Source organism: Lissotriton vulgaris, chromosome 9 (genome assembly GCF_964263255.1).
Source record: "Lissotriton vulgaris chromosome 9, aLisVul1.2, whole genome shotgun sequence".
NCBI classification, from domain to species: Eukaryota; Metazoa; Chordata; class Amphibia; order Caudata; family Salamandridae; genus Lissotriton; species Lissotriton vulgaris.
Genome location: NC_141697.1, coordinates 547,205,769 through 547,219,931, shown reverse-complemented (window position 1 = coordinate 547,219,931; position 14,163 = coordinate 547,205,769). Strand labels below are relative to the sequence as shown.

Below are 14,163 nucleotides of genomic sequence, written 5' to 3'. Positions count from 1 at the left end.
CAACGCGGCCAGGGTGTTACAGCACTGTCTTGTGGTAATTTATGCGGAGGACTAACACCTCGCAGAAGTGTGACACCAGCTGCAGGAGGAAGGGCACCAAGACCTTTGGGTCTTTTACATAGATCAATGTATTGTACACATGCATGTACACAACGTGTGTCTTGTCTACTACTGGTACGCCCCAATCCCACATCCTCTCCCTGAAATACATCGCCAGCTGCTCCATAGCCAGGGCGAATAAAAGCGGCGACAGGGGGCAACCCTGCTGCATACCTCTTTCAGTACAGATGGCTTTGGACACTTCGGTACCTACGCATACTCTCACCACTGGTGCCTTGTTTAGTAAGAGCACCCACACCAGGAATCATTCACCGATTCCCATCCGCCAGAGAACCTCCCAGAGAAATGTCCAGGACAATGTATCAAACGCCTTCTCAATGCCCAAGGCAATCAGGGCTGAGTGAAGGACTGTGGCCCCGTTTACATGCATCATATGCGATAGTCGTCTTAAATTCATGTGTCCCCCCTACCAGGGATGAAGCCATATTGATCATCTTCAAGTGTGTGTGTAACCCGACTCGGCTGTATAGCTAGAACCTTGTCAAGCAGTTTAACATCCACATTCAACATTGATAGCGGTCTGTACGCTCCCAGATCAGTAGGGTCCCTACCCGATTTGGAGAGCAAGTTTATAATGGCTTCTCTAATGTGTTGAGAGAGTTCACCAGTTTCTTGTCTTGTGCCTCAAGAAAGGTCTTGAGTAGTGCTGGGTGACTGAGTATGCTAGATAATATTCAACCGGTAAACTACCAGGCCACAGCAATTTCCTTCTGGCCATATCTCTAAGAGCCTCGCTAAGCTCCTCCAGGGTTATGACATCTCCAAGTCCCTCTGCCTGAGCTTCCGTCAACTGGGGCATGTATATTTGTGATAGGAACTCTTCTACTTCCGGGCCTCCCCGTGTGCCAGAGCAGCATATAATCCAGCTGGGTGATCATTCAATAATTGGGTGATCGCCCCTCGACTCATAGCTACTGAGCCGTTGGGTCAATGGAGAATATAAATAAGTGGGGGGGGGGGGGGTGCTCTCTTTTGAGCAGCCAGGCCAACATCTGACTTGATTGATCGCCCTTCCTATGAAGGCACTGTCTAAAGTCACATCCTACATGGAAATCTAGTCTATCCCAGATAGTTCCACTTTCCTATAGGCCTCTGCAAGTGACCCCTCGTCTCCCTCCCTTTCCAGTACTCCCCACGGCAGTCCCGTAAGGTGTTCCTCTCCTAACTCTCTCCAACTTTCTTCTAATGCCGTAGATTTTTCCTAGGCTTACACCTCTGACAACTACCTTTAGAGCATCCCACTTTATGCCGTGCATGTTGGCGGCGTTCCAATCAGTAGCATTGAAACCTTGAAGGGCTTCCCCCACATCAAAAGTATATTCTGGGTCCCCCAGCGCCTTGGGCTGGAATGTCCACACAGGTTTACAGTTTTCACATATACAGACATGAAAACATGAAAGCCACACATAGTTAAGTGTCCACACTTATGAAGCTGAGGGTATCCATGTATTGTTTCCTTTATATATTTGTAGGATAGCTGACGCAGGACACTGGATAATCACGCTGATGTTTCAACCCTCTGTGACGTGTTAATGGTTATACATCTTATCGGTTCTTCCTCAGAACTAAAAAGCCAAAGGGTCAGTCTATGGCAAAACATATATATCAACTATCAGTGTTGTGCACCTTATGTACACTGGTGAGAAACACTGTCATATAGCGAGGAATATATCAACAGACTGATACAGGAATACAGTGGTTTTCTTGGGACATGGTCACTACTGGTTGATACCTCAAATAAATGACAAACTCTTCAAACTTGAAAAGCTACAGAAGAAACTAGTATGATCTAAACTGCTGAAATTGTGACACCTTACAGGATCTCTTGTAGTTTAGAAGTAAGAATGGTCAAGAGTTAGACTCCCAAGAGGGTGCCCTATTTAACGTCCCACTCCTGTGTGCCCTATGATCACCACTACTCGTCATACAATCACTCCCACTCGGTACAAGCAAGGAACGAAGAAACACAATAAGAATCAAGGGGGAGCGGGGGTAGGGAGAGTCGGGCCAACTAATGTGTGATTCCTGGCCCCTTGAATGATACCCCCCATGTCATCTCTGTCAGCTATACCTCAGAAGAGGCCTAACAGCCCAAGAACCACAGCAATCCAGGTCAAGTATAGGAAAGCAGAAGTCTTTTTCATTACTCAGAATCTTGTTTGGCTCCCACTCAAGTTAAGTCTCTGTTTCTTTCTGACGAGTGTTAATGGGGCACCCTCAAGCAAACCGCAGATACTGTCTCCCCTACACCTCTCAGACCCTGGCAGTATCTCCTACTGTGCGGTCAGGATCTTCCATCTGATATGGCTGCGTACCAGAAGACACAGCTGAGGTGACAGTTACGACCAATGCTCTGGCATCTTCGTGTTCTTTGTGCTGTGTCTTGGCTCTATCTGATTGCCCCACCCCTCTTATTCCAGATCGTGGCAAATATCTCCGTCCACTTCTCCTTTGGCGGGGGTAAATACCACACCAGTCCCCGCCGTGGAACATCTCAGTGCTGTCTCGATGGCAGATTCGACCACTATCGCTGATCTCCAGCACATCCCACACCTCTTCAAGTGATCAAAGAAGTGCAAGTGGCCGCCTAAGATTACCCTTAACTTGGCGGGGTATAGCAGCATGTACTTTAGTCTAATTTCGCTTCACGTCGCCAAAGATTGTTGCTGTAACAGAAAAGCCCTGGTGTAGTCCGGAAAGATGCATATGACGTGGTTTTCAAACTTCGGATCTCCTATTTTTCTGACCATCTGGAGTACTTCGCCCCGGTCCCTGAAGTTGAGGCATTTCGTAATAACAGTCCTGGAGGGAGCTCCCGGTTGTGGCGGAGATGCCAAGGATCTGTGTGCTCTCTCTGCCACAGAAAATTTCAACAAGTTTGCATCTGGGAGCACGATCGCAATCCATTCCTCTATGAATGACTCTGGTTTACCTCCTTCAGCACCTTCACGGGAATCCAACAAATCTGAAATTACACCTACAGGAGTGAACCTCTGCATCTTCCAGCCGAGCCTCCATTTTCCGTCAGCGGGCTTCAATCGCTGTAACCACTGCCTTCAGCTGGGAGAACTCCTCTCGCATTTCAGTGACCTGGGTCTCTATTTCCACAGATGCCACTTTGCGATGGTCAGTGCAGAGCAGGTTTAAGTCAAGAGCCATAGCATCAATTTTAGCACGGCCCGAAGCTTCAATGGCCACCAGGATCTGAGCCCCCGATGACTCTGCAGCGTTCTAAGGGATCACACCCTCCATCACAGGTGCTCCTCAGCTTGTGCCCAGAGCATTAAACTGACCCCTTTTCATTTGCTGGATGCCTTTTGTCTGACTGGCTTTAACTATACTGCAATGGGCTTGCAGATTAGAACTTAGGCGTGACCCACCCCTCTGCCCGTGTTCTGCCACCCAGGATCTCAGGTCTGCTACCAGGCTGTATTGTCCCTACAGTATGAGCGCCTGTGCCGACTACAGGTCGCTGTGTTGTTTTAGGTCTCCGTTTGGAAAGCTGCGGCCCAAGGAGAGGGGAGGAGGCTGATCTTTAACACCAATCTGTAATTAGCCACCTAAATGACGTGCTTGTGTACCCCTCCACTGCCTCCCTCCAGAAGTCTATCCAACATTGAAGTTAACTATAGAGCCTCCTGTAGGGTTCAAGTGCGCAAGTGTAAACAGTTCAAGTAGCTAGTAGTGTACGCCCATTTGCTTGTAGGGGAGGAGGAAGAAAATCTGCCCTCAAGTGCGCAGGCAGTGTATACACGAGTGCGGGAACTCTTCTGGGTCACACAGTGCTCTTGGTCGCTACCATCTTGTAGGAGAAACCCCACCCCTGCACTCTCCAGGGCGCCACTGCAGAAACGTTCACTGCCTGGGTTATATTGCCATGGGCCCAGTCCACATTCATAGTCCATTGTCATGTGCTTATTGTCAGGACTGTCTCTAGGCGGTGGCCGCAAAACTCAGTTGTACCTGGCTGCTGTTTCCTGTCAATCAATCAATCAATCAATCAGAGTATTTGTAAAGCGTGCTACTTACCCGTGAGGGTCTGAAGGCGCTATGGCTAGAGGGGGTGCTGCAACTGCTCGAAGAGCCAGGTCTTGAGGAGTCTTCTGAAGGCGAGTAGGTCTTGGGTCTGCCGTATGTGGGTAGGGAGGGTGTTCCAGGTCTTGGCGGCGAGGTAGGAGAAGGATCTGCCGCCAGAGGTCGTTCGTTGGATGCGGGAGACAAGGCCGAGGCTGGCGGAGCAGAGCTGGCGGGTGGGGGGTGCAGAACCGGGGGGTGCAGAACCTGAGTCTGCTGTTCAGGTAGGCTGGTCCGGCGTTGTGGAGTGCTTTGAGTGCGTGGGTGAGGAGCTTGAAGGTGATCCTTTTGTCGACGGGGAGCCAGTGTAAGGTCTCTCAGGTGGGGGGTGATGTGGCTGCGGCGGGGGATGTTGACGATCAATCGGGCGGAGGCGTTTTGGATGCGTTGTAGTCGTCATAGGTGTTTGGCTGGGATTCCTGCGTAGAGTGTGTTGCCTTAGTCCAGTCTTGTGCTGACGAGGGCCTGTGTCACCGTTCTTCTTTTTTCGGTCGGGATCCACTTGTAGATCCTGCGGAGCATGCGGAGGGTGTTGTAGCAGGAGGAGGAGACGGCTTTGACCTGCTTAGACATGGAGATGGAGGAGTCGAGGATGAATCCTGGATTGCGTGCATGGTCAATGGGTGTTGGTGCTGTTCCCAATGTGGTGGGCCACCAGGAGTCATCCCAGGCTGAGGGGGTGGGTCCGAGGATGAGGCCCTCCGCCTTGTCCGAGTTCAGCTTCAGACGGCTGCTCCTCATCCATTTGGTGACGCCCTTCATTCCCTCATGGAGGTTGGTTTTGGCTGTGTGTGGGTCCTTGGTGAGAGAGAGGATGAGCATGTCGTCGGCGTAGGAGATGATGTTGAGATTGTGATGGCGGGCCACTTGTGCGAGGGGGGCCATGTAAACGTTGAACAGCGGCGGGCTGAGAGATGAGCCCAGGGGGACGCCGCAGATGATGTCGGTGGCTTCGGATCGGAAGGGTGGGAGGCAGATGCTCTGGGTTCTGCCGGAGATGAAGGACGTGGTCCAGTCAAGGGCCTTCTCTTGGAATCCGGCTTCTAGGAGGCGTGTCTTTAGAGTGCGATGGCAGACCGTGTCAAAGGAGGCTGATAGGTCGAGGAGGAGGAGGGCTGATGTTTCGCCGTTGTATAGTTGGTGCCTGATGTCGTCTGTGGCGGCGATGAGGACTGTCTCAGTGCTGTGGTTTCGTCTGAATCCGGACTAGGACGGGTCCAAGATGTTGTTGTCTTCCAGGTGGCGGGCCAATAGCATGTTGACGATTTTCTCAATGACCTTTGCCAGGAACGGGAGCAGGGAGATAGGACGGAAGTTCTTGAGGTCCTTGGGGTCCACCTTGGGCTTCTTGAGGAGGGCGTTGATTTCGGCGTGCTTCCAGCTTTCCGGGAATGTTGATGTTTCAAAGGAGATGTTGATGACCTTCCATAGTTGGGGTACGATGGCTGCGTCTGCTTTGTTGAATACGTGGTGTGGGCACGGGTCTGACGGAGATCCTGAGTTGATGGAGTTCATGACCTTGCGTGTCTCGTCGTCGTTGACGTTGGACCAGGAGATCAGGCGGTTGGCGCTGGTAGTGTTTACAGGGGAGGTGGAGTCTGGCGTAGTCGGGGTGGTCGTGGTGTTGAAGCTGTTGTGGATGTCAGTGATCTTGCGGTGGAAGAAGATGGCTAGTGAGTCGCACAGTTCTTGTGAGGGCGGGATGTTGTTGGCGTTGGCGCTGAAGAGTTCCTTTACGATGCTAAAGAGCTCCTTGCTGTCGTGTGCGTTGTTATCCAAGCTGTCTTTGAAGGAGGATCTCTTGGCTAATCTGATGACGTGGTGATGTATGCGGGTGGCGTCCTTGTGGGCTGAGTGGTTGTCCTGTGAGCGTTAGTGGAGCCATATCTTCTCCAGTTTCCGGCATGCCTGTTTGGAGGTCTGGAGCTCGTTGGTGAACCAGGTGGCTCTCTTGCTGGCGTGGCTGTTGGAGGGTTTCTTGAGCGGGGCGAGGGTGTTGGCGCAGTCGTCGATCCACTGTCTGAGGTTGCAGACTGCGGCGTCTGGGTTGGTGGGGTCGGCGGGTGAGTTCTGGGCGAGGGTGGTGATCAGATGGTCTTCAGTGACTTTGCTCCAGCAGCGGAGAGGAAGCTGTTGGGCGCGGTGGTGCGTGTTTGGTTTCTTGAAGGTGAAATGGTTGCAGCAGTGGTCGGTCCAGTGGAGTTCGGTGGTGTGGTCGAAGGCGACGTGGGTGCCTGTGGAGAAGACGGGGTGCAGCGTGTGGCCGGCGGCGTGGGTGGGTGCGGGGACGAGTTGTCCGAGGCCAAGGATTGCGATGTTGTCGATCAGAGTGGCGGAGTTGGCTTCGTTGTTGTTCTCGAGGTGGAAGTTCAGGTCCCCGAGAAGGACGTAGTCCGTGGAGTGGAGTGCTGGCGATGTTGGCGATGGAGTCGCTGAACTGAGCCCAGTGGGTCTGTAGATGGGTTTTCCTCTGAGGGTGGTGTTGGGGTCGGTGTGGATCCGGAAGTGGAGGTGTTCGGCGGTGTTCAGGGTGTCGTCTGCATGGGTGTCGACCTTGAGGGAGGACTTGAGGACGATGGCTATTCCTCCTCCGATTCCGTTGGCTCGATCCCTGCGGGTGATCTTGTAGCCGTCCGGGATGGCTATGGCGATGTCGGGCGCCGAGGAGTCGTTCCACCAGGTCTCAGTCAGGAAGGCCACGTCTGGGGCGGAGGTGTTGAGCAGATCCCAGAGCTCGACGGTGTGTTTGCGTGCGGAGCGGGTGTTGAGGAGTATGCAGTGGAGGTGGTTGGGTCCAGTCCTTGGAGGTTTGGTGGCTCTGTCGCAGGTGAAACTGCAGGTGCGGCATGAGAAGGGTCCGTGGGTCCGTTTCGGGGCGGCCTGGAAGCAGGTGTGGTTTCGGCCGACGTTGAGTGCGTGGAGGGTGCTGGATTCGTAGTGGAGTCTGGTGTTGTGGCATTCGCGGGGTCCAGGGGTTCTGGTGCTGGGCGAGTTCCAGGCACGGACGGGCGCAGACGAGCTTGCAGGTGCGCCTTCGTCATGCCAGCGGCACGCCTGCTGCGTGCGTCTGCTGCGCGGCTGTGCAGTGTCCAGCATATATGGGGAGGTGGGAGGGAGGAGCAGCTGGGAGGCGGGAGCAGCGAATGGGCAGGGGGCGGGCCACAGGGGGCACAGCGGCAGGGAAACAGTGGTACAGAAAGCAAAATGGGGCACAAGGGGGGAAAACGAGTGGCACAGAGCAGAAAACGAGGCACGAAGAGGGGGTAACAGTGGTACAGAAGGCAAAATGAGGCACAAGGGGGGGCGAGTGGCACAGAGCAGAAAACGAGGCACAACGAGGGGGGGAAACAGTGGTACAGAAGGCAAAATGAATGTCACCATATCACAGCAACCCTGGTGTGCCTCTAGGCTTCAAATACCACATGTCTCTCTCTGTGCTCACTATTAACAGGCCCCAGTACGGATGCCGAAGGGTTAGAGTTCTTCATGGGCAGATGGTATATTCCTGTGCACTCCGATATAGCACCACTTCACCGGCAGTCTCCACAGCACCAGACACAAGGAGGACACGCGGAGAAGGGCAAGAGGTAGTCCCCTCCTCCTCTTAGTTTGTGGGCCCGCAGCCCTCTCTGTATGCACGAAGAGTGGGCCCCCCTGCCCTGCAGCAGACTAAGCGGGCCCCCCTTCACTCTTGGCCTCCACTTCACTTTGCATGGGCCCACCGAATCTCTGTTGCTATTTTCAATAAGACAGATTGACGGCAGCAAGCTCAGGCGAGCGTGCCTCTCGCCTGCGTCACTCATTCATACGAGCATTAAATCCGGAGGCCTCTGTCCCCCTTACACAGCAACGGGGGGGGGGGGGCAAAAAGGCAGAGCCCTCCAAAGTTGATCAGTGCACTGCGCCCCCAGCTCCTCTCCCAGTCGCAAGCCGACATGCCCTGCAGTGGGGCTCTGGGCTTCAGGCCCTTCTGTGGCCCCTCGCTAAGCCCAGATCACCGCTCCCTCTGTCCAAGTCACACCACGGCCCTCCACTGCTCTCACGTCAGGTCCACTACCAGAGCTCTCTTACGGCATCTGAGGAGCACTTCAGGTCTCCGCTCTCCTCTAGCCTCAGGCCACCAGGGATGAGCGGGCATTTCCAACCGGTCGGATTTGAGCCCTGTCCGGTCTAATCTCCTCCTCGTATGTGCACCAGCCATGCGACAGGCTCGTGTTTGGTGCTGGAATTTCCCCGCACCAGGTTTCTGGTAAGTTAATACATATTAACCTCTAGCACCTACAGGAAAGGTAAAGGTAACTTTGTAAAAGTTACATTTCCTATCTATTTAATTAAAAAACAGCTTTAACATTAGATTAGATTTTTATTAAATATAAAAGTACGTTTGTGAATGCAGTCTGAAGCTGATACAGGCCAAAAGGTATAGATTACATTGTAAAATCTGTACTATGACTTTTCCTAAGTGCCAATTACATCCTGATCAGTGACAATGTTATTTTGGGACTAGTGGCTGGAGTAGTTTCAAATGGCACACATGTCCCACTCTTAAATATTACAAACCTTTTCTTCTGGGCAGCAAGGTGTGCTTAGGGGAAACTGTTAATATTCGTAACCAGGTTTTCCTACCAGTTAAAGGGGTGATTTTGACAGGCTACGTCAGGTAGGCCTGAAGCAATGTTTTCACTGCCGATACAGAGGATAGCACAGCAGTGAATTTAACTTTCCGTTCCATGGATACATTTCTGCACCATATACTATAGACTTATAGGAAAGTTAAAAATGCTTTAAGCCAATTTCTGGAATTAAGAGTATGCACACTGGGCACTGAATAGCAGTTCAATATTATCAGCAGGGGAGTCTGTGAAAAACTGAGAGTGATCATCCAAAAAGGAGTCACTTTGCAACAGTAAGAAACAGGAATAGTAGCTGCAGAGCATGTTTACAGTATAACAAGACAACTACACCACAGTGGACACCCACCCCCAACCACCAAATGTTTCACAAAATGTTTCCCCACTTCCCCATCTCATCACAATTCCTCCATGACCACCAGCACCCCCAAAGAAGTATAGCACTGCATGCACTTAGAGTGCAAACTAACCAGGACATTGTAAAATCTAGACCCTATACTATATTAAGTGGCATGAGACAGTCTGCAACTTAACTTACTCTGCAACATCTCTTCAATACCTGGTTTAATAGGAGGGAAAGAGAGTCTGGGGTCCTCAGGGGGATGTGACCGTCGTTTCTTCCTCCACCGCCGGGACGGATAAGAGTAGAGCTGACCAGCCGACAAACCTAAGAAAAAAATAATTTGTGGTCAAGACAGCGTCTAACATGATTCAGAACATATCCTTGACTTCAAAAATACAGCAAGAAAGAGCAAGGGATCCATCAAGCAGAGTCAATATGCAGGAACAATGAATGTGTCTTCCTTAAATGCTCCTGCTATTTCTTTAATTGAAGAGATTGTGGTATAAATGTAGAATACTGGTGAGGATGCCTTCAGTGAGAAGATCCATAGTACATATACAAATTGCCCGTGTTAACAAAAATGTCTCTGTGGTCAACTTACAGTTCTCATGCTCATATAATTTTGTCAACAAAATTCGGTTATTTTAAAAATATCATGCAAACAGCACCAACGCTCTGTGCATTAGTGCCATTAAATAGGATTTTAATGATTTCCCTGTGATCAAATCCCCCACTCATCAAAGACAACACCTGCATATCACAGTTCTTTATTCAATTAATAGAAAACACATGACAAACTAGAAACTCTGTGCATTCCTGAATAGCCTTTTAAACACTGGTAACAGTTGTAAATGTATTCTATAATTTAACAAGCATTTACAATGCAACGGTTTCGCCTTTGGAAAAGTTTGAGCTATTGGCATTGTAAATGACAAAATTTGTATTTATGTGTTGGTTGTGAAAACAGATAAATAAATGGTATTGTCATTTACATTGCCAATAGCTCTAACTTTTCCAAAGGCGAAACCGTTGCATTGTAAATGCTTGTTCTTGACTGCTGCCACAACTTACTGGATTTTACCAGCCAGGCATAGAAGACGGCCCAGTTAGTTGTTTTAACGAATCCTGTAACTAAGCACCTGACAGTGGTCCCGGGTTCAATGTACGTGTGCAGATAGATGGCTGCGGTTTCCTATGTGATTAGCACCAAGACCTTTGCAAATAAATAAGTGATTGACACGTTGCAATGTTTATGTCAGACTATTGAGTACAGAAATATACCATGGCATACATATTGCGTCCTTATGTTTCCGAAAATATCCTCCCATCGGGTGTAGATTTAACCAGTGGTGTAACACACAATGCCGGGCCCTCCTGCAGAAAGTGATATGGCCCCCCAGGTCATATATCACTGATAATCAGTGACTTTGGTCTGAATGCTCCCTACCCCATTAAGGGTTGGGGAACCCCTACAGCCCTGGATTTAACTGCTCATTACACATTCATAGTTGGTGAATGCCATAATCTTAGTTGAGCATGCAATGCAGTATGTCACAAGGGGTCCACGCTGCAGAGGCGGCGTGCTCAGGCGCACACGGTTCGAGTGCAATGCGGTCAGAAGACATCCGGCATGTGTTCCAGGTCTAACCTTTCCTTGTGACACCGAAGTGATGCCCGAACGGGGGCCAGGTACGCTTAATGGCATACGTGTACAGAATGCTCCAAACGCAGCTTGTAGTGGCCGTTTTACGCTTGTTCTCCTTTTTCCTGGGTCAGAATGAAGACTTGCAATAAAATAAAGCCCTTCCGGCTAGCTGCACGCGAGGGAGTGGGAAGAACGCACCTGTTCGGGATGCTCTATGCATCCGTTGGTGCACAGGCATCGTGCACAGCACATATCATATACAGAGTGGACGAGGGTGCGTCACACCACCAGGGCACGCTAATTCGTAGCAGAAATATGACGTGTGTGGTGGGCATTAAGTGAACATCATGTGGCCGTGTAAGAAGTTAGGTGGTTGTGTCTTGTAGCAGGAGGCCACAGTGGGTGTGTAGATGTCCCTGAGGGAGCTGTATGCGTCGGTCGGTGCACACACACACACACACACACACATCCTCTTTGATAGTGCATGACACGCCCACGCTGTTCAGCGCACAGCCTGCGAGCCTGCCAGTAGGCGAGGCCCATGGACTTGAGCACGCCGAGTCAGTGCGCAGACACTCAGCCCCGACCGTGCTCAGATGTGAAGGTGTGCGTGAGAGCCAGGCAGGGTATATATAAACCAAGGAGCCGAACAGCTATTTTAATCCTCTCACTGCGCTGAAAGAAGTGTGTCTGGAGAAACAAACACTCGCACGCACCCCTCCCTCACCCCAATCCACCCACCTGCTACAGAACAAACAAAACATTTCAACGAGGGGGTCGGAGGGCGCGCATAGGAAAGAGACGTGTTTTAGCGGGAGAGACGGACTATGGAGAAGGAATGGCAGCACCAGCTGAAAAAGGGGGAGGAGGGCCGAAGAGAAGGGGAGAGAGAAATATATTCATGGAAAGAAAAGATTACTCTAGGGGGGTGAGGCACTTGCGAGAAAGGGGGACAACTACTGAATGAAGACAGGGACAAGACAACCATTAGAGATCTAGAAAGGCAAGCACTGAGGGTGTCAAAAACTAAAGGGAGACAAACACTCGAGACTGGAGAGAGAGGAAACAATGACGGAGGAAAGGAAATGCCTTTGAGAGGAGATAGCAAAGTACGTAACAGCTCACACGACACGGACAGCGGGAGGGGGGCGGGAACGGGCACAGGACAGCGGGGGGGCGGGAACGGCGCACGGACAGCGGGAGGGGGGGCGGGGGAGGCCGGGAAAAGGCACAGGACAAAATACGTAAACTTACAAAGTGAAAACACATTTATAAACAAAATGCTCCTTCCCTGATCGCCCCGTGGGAACTCGAATCTTGCAGCCAACTCCAACAACAGACACTTGTAAAAGGAAGAAAACAGGCCGACATAAAAAAAAAATAACACACCCACCGGCGCGATGACGATCAGAAGTGGGTGGAGAGGGAAAAAAATCGCGGGAACGCCGCCGAATCTGGTCCGGCCTTGACGGACAGATCCGGCTCCCAATGGCTAGCCTCCATTTATGGAGCTAGCCAATGGGAGCCAGGGGACGTTCCTGAAGCCCATATAGTAAACAATAGATTTTGCCTGCGCCGAAAAGCTGCGCAGAGCGCAACCTTCGGCAGGCGAAACCTAAAAATGTATTAATATTTAAAACTTGGGTACAGTAAATAAAATTTCACTGATTAGAAAAAAAAATAAACATTACATAAAATGTACTAGCTCCCAAACTGGATCTTTCTGATCCTGCGGCCAACCAGGATGCGCCACTTGCTGCCAGATTCCTGTTACTCGTCTATTTACGTTTTTCTGTAGCTGTTCTTGAAGATTTTTATTTCATCTGTTCAAGGCTCCATCACTGCTCTTTATGCACTGTGGCGTGGAAGCCGCGAAACACTTGCTACGGCTATCATCTGCCTATTTAGATCGAAGGGGTGTAGACCCCGAAATGCATTGGGTTACAAGTGTAATTGTGTTGTACTGAAACTGTTTTGGAGAATTGTATATGATTTATTTACATTGACTATTGATTTTTGATACAATGTTCATAAAGTGACATGAATGGATTTTTATTGACTAAATTTGTGATGATTTAACAAATAAGTAAAAATTTGAATAATGGGTTGTGCGCACTGGAGTCCTGGAGATCTAGCGATCCCAGGCCACATTCATAGATACTTTAGGGTTTAGCAGGCACTAATCCAGTGCTGCACACATATCGAATTAACGCTAGGAGACTGAAAATTTGAGTGCAATACCCTCATCTACATATACATATTTAGATCGAAGCCTACAAGAAAGCACAGCTGTCTGGTTGCTAAACACTTTTTTGGGGACATTCTGAAAGCAGACCCAAGAATACATTCCTCACATTGCCTATCGTTGGCTTTCTGGTTTGTAACTCAGATTTGCTTGCTTTCTATTTGCGGACTTTATTTGTTTTAGGATGTTCAGTTCATAATGCCTTGGTCCCTCCCGTGGAGCATAGCCTGTTTACTGTATACTTCCACAAGTGCACATTCAAACACAGGGGTGAAATATCAAGCTCTGTATTCTGAGGGGGCTTGGTGTTTACTTTTATTTCTTCGACTTGAAAGTGAGAGGATTTATATGACAATCTGGGGGGTGAAAGGAACTGCGATTTATAGTGCACAGCAAAATGAAAACCTGTACAAATATTTTTCAAAATAGATCTCAATTGAAAATAATGTGCTTTTCTAATTCCGTTTTTTTTTATTGCTTTTATGTTGCAAACAAAAACAGATTAGTTTGATTACAATTTACATGGATGAGATACACAGTAACAGATTCTGCATTAAAGAAGAAGAAAGAGGAACACAACACCGAACAGTAAAGCGAAAGGATATTTAAGTCATTTCCTCATGGATCCATTGTTGTATCGGAGCCCAGATTTTCATACCTAGTTGTTTCTTCTTTCTTCCTTTTGTTGCATATATAGCCGATTCGAAATTAAATTTTGCTAATAAACGAGCCCTCCACATAGAAAACTATGGTGGTTCCGAATTAATCCATTCCTGAGTAATACATGCCCGAAATTCGGACAACATAATAAAGATCAAGTGTTGTTGTTCTCTTTCTGTAGTCTCTATTGATAGTCCAAATAAAATCAATTCTGGTGAAAAAATTATTGTTCTCCCTGTGATTTTTTCAATAAATAGTTGAATTTCTGAAATAATACCATGTAATTTGGAACACGAAAAGAACATATGTATTGCATCTGCTCCAATCTGTGTACATCGATTGCAAGTTATACCAGCAGTAGCCCCCCATTTCATGATTTTAGCTGGTGTGTGATAGAGATCAAACATAACCATATAATGTTGAGTTTGTGATCGCCCTGTAATTA

At 49.3% G+C, this 14,163-nt stretch overlaps 1 protein-coding gene across 9 annotated transcripts in view; it reads right to left on the bottom strand.

The window, feature by feature from the left end:
- The window catches only part of DPF2 (double PHD fingers 2), a 384,345-nt gene that overhangs the window by 285,613 nt on the left and 84,569 nt on the right, over positions 1-14,163 (bottom strand). For 5 of the 9 annotated variants that reach the window (XM_086938044.1, XM_086938045.1, XM_086938047.1 and 2 more), the window contains exon 3: positions 9,385-9,492. In XM_086938044.1, coding sequence (XP_086794170.1) covers positions 9,385-9,492 — 108 coding nt within the window. Of the gene's footprint in view, positions 1-9,363; positions 9,493-14,163 lie in introns of all 9 variants that reach the window. The other 4 variants (XM_086938040.1, XM_086938042.1, XM_086938046.1 and 1 more) reach the window with 1 other exon arrangement.